The sequence below is a fragment of the Benincasa hispida genome, chromosome 7 (assembly GCF_027475165.1).
Source record: "Benincasa hispida cultivar pf3 chromosome 7, pf3_genome.v1.1, whole genome shotgun sequence".
NCBI lineage: Eukaryota > Viridiplantae > Streptophyta > Magnoliopsida > Cucurbitales > Cucurbitaceae > Benincasa > Benincasa hispida.
In genome coordinates, this window is record NC_143484.1 from 54959417 (window position 1) to 54968575 (window position 9159).

Below are 9159 nucleotides of genomic sequence, written 5' to 3' on the forward strand. Positions count from 1 at the left end.
AAATCTAAAAAGTGTCAGGGGATCGAATTATATATTTTTAAAAATGAAATATAATTTCTTAATTCTTTTATATCAAAGGCATTTTTATATTTAATTTTTTTAAAAAAATAATAAAGACAATTGTTTTTTAACCATTACAAGGTAGACAACTGCCAAACTGGATAGAGAAAAAAATTCTTAAATTTCAAATTTTATCTAATCAACTTAAACAACTAAATTAAAGAAGAATAAAATATTAAAAAGTAAAATCCGAAAAAGAGAAGAAAAGAAAAATGAAAAAAGAGCCTTTGAAGGAAGGTGAATCATGCTACTTCCAAAATTATCAACTTTTTTTTTTTTTTTAATTATTAATAATGTAAAGAAACATTATTCAGATTTTAATTGAAAAGGAAAGAAACTGACCAATAAGCATGAAGATATTCAGTCTTGAAACACATGTGTCATCCATGCATGCATGTGTATATATACATACATACATGATACATACATACATACATACATATATATATAAAATATAAATTAAAATATCATTTCGATTCACATACTTTGAAGTTCATTCAATTTTAGTTTATATATTTTAAACGTGTAATTTTAATTCTTATATTTTTAATAAATCTTAAATTCAATCCATACTGCTAGTTTAATGTGGATTTTTTAAATTATTATCTTTAAAACTTTAGTCCTTATATTTTTACCATAAATTTTGAAAACATATTCACATGTTATATTTCTTTTTATGAAAATTATTATTATTATTTAATCACTTTCGATAAAAATTAATATTTACTTAAATTACATAGATTAAATTTGGACATTTAAAAATGTATGAACTAAAATTGAATAAATCTCAAAGTACAGAGACTAAAATGATATTTTAATCTAAAATATATGTTATATCATCTTGGTTTCTATATTTTGAAGTTTGTTTGTTTTATTTTTTTTTAAAGGTTGATCAATTTTAATAAGTGTACTTTCAATAAAATTTAAATCGAGTTCTTCAAAGTTAATTTTTATCAAAATTGGTCAAATAATAATAATAGTTTTTATGTAAGCAAATGTGAAAAATGTATTTACATTTTAAAAAGTAAAAAAGGACCTTTTTAAATATAAAAAATGTTAATACATAACCATTTTTTAATTAAAAATACATAAATTAATATATAGAGATTAAAATGGTATATTTCAATATAAAAATTTAAAAAGAAATTGGAAAAAAAAGGGGTTTGTCAGTGAAATGTGGGTATAGTCGACTCCACCATCCTATCCCCCACATGGAATTCAGCGTTCTTTTTCAAACTTCCCTTCATACCCGCGCACTCATCCATGAGTCCGTTGTTTCAATTTCAATTTTTTTTTTATTATTTTTTTTCTTTTTTCCCCCTTATCTCTATTTTCTTCAATTTTAAATCCCAAGTTCCTTGTTCCTTCCAGAGAGAGATTCAAACAGAGACATTTCTTTGTCTCGTCTCATATCCTTCATCTTTTAAATCTCTCTCACCCTCCTCACTCCACCCTTCCATTTCTCTTCCATTACTAGATCTACCTATTTCACCAACAAGATTACTACTAATCACACTGATTCTTTTGTTTCAGACTCCTCAATCTCTGGTTGTTATTCGAATTGGATTGGATTCATGAATGATTCTTTGTTCTCTCTGTTCCTTTGCCCTCGGAATCCATGGAGGCTCTGTTTGTTTAAACGCAGATACTAGCTATATTGTGAAGAAATTGAAGTGGTAAGAGAGAGAAAGGGGAAAAAAAAGGTTAGAATCCGAGGCGATTTCGATATTGCATAGGGTTTATTTGATAGAGAGCTTTCAGGTTCAGCATCGCTTTCGACTTGAAATTGCTGTTCCGTTTTGAACCCAACAGTGTCCTCTATCCGTAAGGATTAAAGAAAAGGGAAGAGGGAAGTGTTCCTTTTTTGGGGACTTTGCAGTTTCCTATCCCCCTTTTTTAATATGCTATAGAAAGGCTTGCCTTTAGCATGCAAGTGGGTTTCAATAAAAGGGGAGGAGCGCCTAAGAGATACAGTTTATTGTAATTAATAAAAGCAAATGCAGGACACCAAGAAGAAGCTCGCTACTGAAGATTCCAAGAAGAAGGAAAGACACATCGTTTCGTGGACTCAACAGGTTTTCCTCTCTGTTTCTCTTTTTCTTCATAGTTTCGTAGATTGGTCTCCTTGTTTATAGATCCTTCTGGTGTGATTTCTGATGTGGGTTATTGGAGTTTCAGGAGGATGATATTCTTAGAGAGCAGATTAACCAACATGGAACAGAAAAGTATGAACCTCGCAGTCGTTGACTCTGTTGTTTATCTTCTTTTTTGTTAATCTAATTTAGTTTACTGAAACTTTGATTGATTGTTGATGGAATCAATTGCGCAGTTGGGCAATCATTGCATCCAAATTCAAGGATAAGACAACAAGACAGTGCAGAAGAAGGTAATTGAAAATGATGAGAAACATGGTAACAAAACTGATTCAAACAGTTCTTGTTTTCTTCTGGGTTGATCGAGTTTCACTCATGTGAATGGCCTATGGGAATTACATTTCAGATGGTACACGTACTTGAATTCTGATTTTAAGAAAGGGGGATGGTCTCCAGAAGAGGATTTGCTTCTATGCGAGGTGATTATTCCCCCCACTTGCAAACTTGCAATAGTGGAGAATCCAGAATAGAGATTTAAATATTGTTTGTAATCACTTTCTTATAAGCTTCAACTCTACTGTAAATGTCATTTTATTACTCTCTTAGTTATACGAGTGAATTTGAATGTTTGATCGATAATGTTAAAATGCCTCGGATTAGCAAATATTAGCACATGCTGTGGTCTCTTAAAAGTTAAAGTAGCCAAACGGTCAATATGTGTTCAAACTTTTGAGCATTCCCACGTCATTGGATGCCCCTATATCTAATAAATTAGCCTGGTCTACAGGCACAGAAAATATTTGGAAATAGATGGACAGAAATAGCAAAGGTGGTGTCAGGCAGGTATAGAACTTTCGAGTTCACTTATTGCAGTTCAATTTTGCTGCAAATTTTACTAAACATTTATATGTGATTTGGCTTATGTAGGACGGACAATGCGGTGAAAAACCGGTTTACCACCCTGTGTAAAAAGAGAGCGAAATATGAAGCATTATCAAAAGAGAACTCAAGTTCATTCATCAATCACAACAATAAAAGGGTTCTATTTCATAAGGGGAGTAATGATGTTTCTTCCGAAACTTCTCAGCCAGTAAAGAGGATAAGGTAAAGTTCGTATACAATATGTCTAAATAGAAATGTGAAGGAGAAAGTGCACACAGAAAATAATTGATTATCCTGAAAATAACCATATAGGAGAGCACACATATCTCATCCAACGGAAGGTTGCTTGCTTGAGGATGGATCAAAAAGGCCATGCTTCGCAATGGATCAGCAGCTGAGAGCTCCATTTACAGTACTGATTGAGAATAATGTTGACAATGCCGAGGGTCTAAATACTAGTAAGTCACTTAAAAGCAGCAACTTCCTAATCATTTTGTTAAAACCGGAGACACATCACAGAGACAAGGAATATAACTTCCTTAAAATTTAGCCAATGGAAACAAGTCTACTAGTTACTCCTTTGTAGGTTCTGTTTGTTGTGGCTTCATTTGGTTTTACTTTTGGGCTCATGATAATGGATTAACCTCTTCATTTCTCCACCACAAGCAGCTCAAGGTAACAAGAGTCAAGGAACCTTTATCAAGAAGGATGATCCGAAGGTAACTGCTTTAACACAACAAGCAGAATTACTCAGTTCACTCGCATTGAAGGTTAACTCAGAGAATACAGATCAAAGTCTAGAAAATGCTTGGAAGGTACTTTGTCTATCAACAATGCTGTTATACGTGCTTTGTAATAGTTAGCTGCCATGTTCATAATGGCAGATAGCCAAGTAAGAGTACAGTGGGACACATTTTTATTCCGTGTCTCCCTCAACTCAACTAAACAAATAAATTCTATTTTTTTATTAGACATGGCAAGTAGATCATCATAAAAAAATGGATATCCTGAATTATGTATTGCTGGTAACTCCATGCTCCAAAATTGGAAACTTCACATCCTATTAATTCTTGACTATTCTGCATATTATTTTCGTATATGATGTTTGATAGATTCATTTATTTAGTAGTTTCTTGTTCTGTGATGTCCATTAAATATGAATCAGATTCTCCAAGATTTCCTCAGTCGAAGCAAAGAAAATGACATGCCCAAAAATGTAACTCCGGATATGGACCTTCAAATGGAAGACACTAAGGGTTCAGTGGAGGATTTAAGGAGTAGCAATGATGGTAGCCAATGGAGGTAACAAAATTATGCTTGCTATAATTTCTCAAATTTAAATTACTTATTATTTGTGGCCTGATCAACGAAACGTCCTGCAGAGAACCCAATCTCCACGAATCTCCTGGCAGTTCAGAATACAGTACTGGATCAACACTAGTATCCCAAACAGTGGAGGAAAAACTAGATCAAAGCCAACCTGAGATAGGGACTCGTCATCAGGAACCTAAATTTGAATCCGGATCAACTTGCACCGGAGAGCAAAATAACATCGGTGAATCTGCGAAAGAAATACTTTCAAAGACAAACCTGGAGCGAGGTAATGAATAAGTTCTCACATTGGTTATAGAGGCCATTGATCTTTCTCATGATGATATGCTGCTAAGATGCAATGTTTTACTACAGCAGAGGCTTTCAAGTGTTGCAATGAGCGAAAAATTGAATCCATTGGCTCTTCCTTTTCAAGCTCGGAATTCAGCTCCCCCATGCATGTAATTCCACTTTTTAGATCCTTGGCAGCAGGAATTCCCAGCCCACAATTCTCTGAAAGTGTAAGTGACCTTTACATTTTGTTTTACCGCACTTGTAGAATAAAATCAGTCAAGTGATTGTTTCCATATTGAAAAAAAAGCAGCTTCAGTAATAAACAATGTTTGTATAACTTCAGAAAAAACTTGAGATCTTATTGAGGGCTTAAGAAATCTGCTAGTTAGAAATTGCAGTGTCTTAGGCCTAAACCTTCCTCTATGAGATGTGGATTTCGATTAAAATTTAAAACCTTAATATTATTTGCAATCGTAGAAGCATACCACAGTTCTTTACAAGTCAAATTCATAAATAGTCAGGTTGTGATTAGTATTTAGCAATTAGCATTCAAGTGAAGTCTATCTCTATGTATATATTATGGAACTTGGTTGTTAATCTTCGTGCTCACAATTGATAAACTGTCAGAAGGGATCTGAATTTTATGGATTATAAAATCCATGAGTAGGGGAAACAATGTGCAAGGTAGGGACTTTTAGTGGTAGAAATTAAACCCTCAACTTCTCATAAGTGAGAAAATTGAACTGATGAACTATATCTTTAAATTTAAACCCTCAACTTTTCATAAATGAAATAATTGGATCCTTTTACCTTCTTTGATTCTCATCTTTCCTCACTTTCTCCATTCTCCATCTCGCTACTTTTTCTCTCTCCCTTCCCTTCATTGTTCCATTTCTTCCCATCCAATAAATCGATTGGTTTTCTGCTGGTACGTAGTATCCAATTCGTGGAGAGAAAGTATTACATGCGAGAAACTTTGATAGTGGACAACGTCGAGACGTTTTGCAGTTTACAGTTTACTGCAGCATCCTAGTCTTAGAAAGGCTTCAGAAGGAAGGGAGAGAGAGAGAGGTAGGAATTGGGATAGAAAGTGAGCATAAGGGACAAAATTTCAAAATTTGAAAGTTTGAGGATTCATTTACACTCATGATAGTTCGTGATAATTTGCTGTAGTTCAAAAATTTTCTGCCAAAACTTTAGTTTTTACCTAAAAGAAATGTAGTTCTTTTCTTGAAGTGGTTCAGATTGATAACGGTTGCAAACTAGGAAAAAGTAGCAAATGAAGATAGTCTAGGTTACATGGATTACATGGATCAAATCAAACTATAATGTAGACATGTAGGACTAAGCTAGATAAATCTCGGGCTTTCTCTTTTCATCTGGAATTAAAAGTACTAAGACTTCTTCAGGTATAGTGATGAGGAAGTTAAACTGAGTTTTATGGAGAACAAACACTGAATATCAGAGTATGGTCTCTTGGATAAAAAGAATATCATGTTAGCAGCAAATAAATTTTGATAGCCAAACTACTATCAAACTAGGGACATGCCTTGATAAAGGGTTAAAAGGTTATGGATTCAATCTATGGTGGCTACCTACCTAAGATTTTATCCTACAGGTTTCCTTGACACGTAAATGTTGTAGGGCTAGGTAGGTTGTCCTATAAGTCGTCGTGCATAGAAGCTAGTCTAGAAACTCGCGGAAAATTATTTAAAAAAGAAATAGCCAAACTTCTTTCCCCATTTCATTAAAAACGCTTTGTTATCCAAGCTGGGCTTTCTTTGCTAGATTTTTTCTTCTTGAACAAATATAAAATGGAATTGTAACTAATAAAAATGATTTTATTTTGGGAATTAGTATTTGTAATGTGTGTGCCGCTCGGCGTTTTATGTACCTCTAATTTGGTTTGTTTTGTTTTCTTTTTCAGGAAAGGAGTTTTCTTCTTAAAACACTGGGAGTGGAGTCACCTTCCCTTAACCCTAGTGTTAATCCTTCACAACCACCACCCTGCAAAAGAGCCCTTCTCCAAAGTCTATAAAACCTCTCTAATCATCCCACATACAGAGTCTGTATTGTCTAGGTTCAAAATTCAGTCTCTCTCTCTCTTTTTCTTCTTTCTTTATATTATATTCCATTGGTTTGCAGCCATTCCGGCCTAAATTTTTCATAGTGGCATGTTGATATCTGCATTCCATGACTAGTGTCTAGAATGTTATGGAGCATTCGGACACATCGGGACACATATAACCGCGTGTTCCACATTCTTTTTTTCTTTTGTTTCCCTAGGTGGGGTTTTCTCTAGTAACATCCGAACCAGTGTGCTTGGTGTGTCATTTTTTTCTTTTCACCTTTCCAGTTTCTTGGTATGTGATTTTTTTTTGTCCCAGTTTTTGTCCAGTTTCTTGCAATATGTGATTTTTTGGTGTCCCAGTTTTTGTAGCTTGATTTCCCACATGTATATAACTTCTAGATACATTTGTAGACATTCTATTCAGAAAGTAAGCATTGCTTTGGCCGCATTGCTTATTGCCCTCCAACAAAAAGTGCGATCGAGGGAAGCAGATTTAAAAAAAAAAAAAAAACTGATGAAAACAGGTAGAGGATAACCAGTTGGGATGGTTTCCTATATACTTTTTTTTTTTTTTTTTTACTTTCGGTGTGCAGAGGTATAGAATCAGCATTTTTTATTTCTGTTCCTTACCTGATTTTTGATGTAACAAACATAAATATGATTTGAATGGAATGTGTTTTGTTGTTGGTGTGCATTCATCCCTCTACCTTGGCTTCTCTTCTCTAATGCCCCTGGATTTTGAACAGAACAGCAACCAGTTAAGTAAAAGAACATAGAAAATCTGACTCTCTGATTATCCTTCTCAGTTAAACAGAAGAAAGTGCTGAAAAACCCTGTGAAATTGTAACAGCTTCAACTTGAAAAACTTTGATTTGGGGGGGGTGGTGGTGTGGTTGGGATAAGACAAAGAGAAGATATGGAGAGAATTTTGTAAGCTTACCTCATGTATCGGGCCCTGGCATGATACTGCAAAATTGAAGAGAAGTTGGGAAGGCAGGGAAGAAGGATGTGTGTTAAATTAAGTCAGTGGTGGACAAAGTATAAATAACAAAAGTCAAAAAGTGGAAGGCTAGAGGAGGGAACTCACTACAAAATAAAGGGCCACTTATTGCTATCAACTTTCTCGAGGAACAAGGCTAATTTTGAATTATGTTTCCAGCAAAGTGGAAAGATCATCAACCTTCCAATTTAACACCGCCATTAATTTATGAGTTTTTCCCCCCCTCCTCCTCCTTCTTCTTCCTTCTCTCTCTCTCTCTCTTTCTTTTCCGGATGCCCTTATCTTTTCTTTTTGACTCGCCCCTATAAACATATGAAATTAACCGTATCCTTATATTAGAGTACACTATCAACATTTTAAGTGACATCGGATTAGGGATGAACTTCTCAGTCCATCTCTTACTTGATGTCATGGGCTAGCACGACGTCATCTTTTTCACATTTTTCGATCCGACATCGCCTTGAGTGAGGGATAAGTCATATCACTTAAAACATGATTTCGAGTTAGGGACAAACCATTGTCGGACTGAAAAATTCATCTGACGTAAGCATAAAGTTAGATTTCGTATGTTTGTGAGATAGGGTTAAAAACATAAAAACACTTGAAAAAAGGTCGTTTGCACAAAAGAACTCTTTAATTTATTGTTTTTTTAACGGGCGAAGGAGTTGGACAAAATGCACCAAATTGGCCCAATGGACACGTCAAGCAGTCTCTAATTGGGTTATTTAACAAATTTGATGATTAGAATATTCTTTCTGTTTTACAAATATTCAATTAGTCTCTGCCATGTGTATTTTATAATATGGTCTTTCCACCCTTCCTTATTCTAGGGCTTTCTTCTTGCTTTGAAAAAATTGTTTACGATGTACAGTTGAAATAATAGAGGAAAGAGCAATCTAAATATTGCAGTCTTTATCATCACAGTAAAATTTCACAAAATGATCCAAAACCTAAAATCTTTTCTACCAATGACTTATTCTTAAAAACTTTTCTACCACGGACCTTTATAGCTTTTAAAAAGTCTTCAGACCGTTTGGTGAACGCGCGTCTCTACGAATATTTTACAACGATAGGGTCTCCCTCCATTTCGTTCATTTCCTGAACGTTGAGAGAATACTAAACGAGCGTTTAGAGAATATTAAGCGAGCGTTTAGATATTACTAAGCGATCGAATAGAGATTACTAAGCGATCGTATAGAGAATACTAAGCGATCATTTAGCTAACTATTACGCGGTCGTTTAGACATCTGTTATGCGATTGTTTAGCTAACTATTATGTGATCGTTTAGTTTTTGTTATACGGTCGTTTAGATATCTATTATGCGATTGTTTAGTTTTTGTTATACGATCATTTGGCTAACTATTACGCGATCGTTTAGATATATGTTTATGCCATCGTTTAGATATCTGTTATGCGATCGTTTAGATATTTGTTATGCGATCGTTTA

General features: G+C 34.3%; 1 protein-coding gene and 1 long non-coding RNA gene across 4 annotated transcripts; one reads left to right on the forward strand and one right to left on the reverse strand.

The window, feature by feature from the left end:
- Positions 1–1271: 1271 nt before the first annotated feature.
- On the forward strand, positions 1272–7405 carry FLP (Duplicated homeodomain-like superfamily protein). 2 transcript variants are annotated; one of them, XM_039037017.2, is made up of 12 exons: positions 1272–2135; positions 2239–2285; positions 2390–2446; positions 2560–2632; positions 2941–2996; positions 3081–3257; positions 3348–3493; positions 3705–3850; positions 4201–4337; positions 4418–4635; positions 4722–4867; positions 6568–7405. In XM_039037017.2, the coding sequence occupies exons 1-12, from the start codon at positions 2058–2060 to the stop codon at positions 6676–6678; spliced, it is 1392 nt and encodes a 463-aa protein (XP_038892945.1). In that variant the 5' UTR covers positions 1272–2057; the 3' UTR covers positions 6679–7405. The 2 variants fall into 2 exon arrangements, with proteins under 2 accessions (XP_038892945.1, XP_038892946.1); XM_039037018.2 differs by having other exon boundaries at positions 1340–2135; positions 4725–4867.
- Positions 4381–7758, reverse strand: LOC120081843 (uncharacterized). Of its 2 annotated transcripts, none has more exons than XR_005482964.2 (4): positions 7652–7758; positions 7342–7442; positions 4655–4859; positions 4381–4515 (listed from the first exon to the last, which is right to left on the reverse strand). It is a non-coding gene; the product is annotated as an uncharacterized LOC120081843 (long non-coding RNA). The 2 variants fall into 2 exon arrangements; XR_005482963.2 differs by having other exon boundaries at positions 4626–4859.
- Between the last annotated feature and the right edge of the window lie 1401 nt (positions 7759–9159).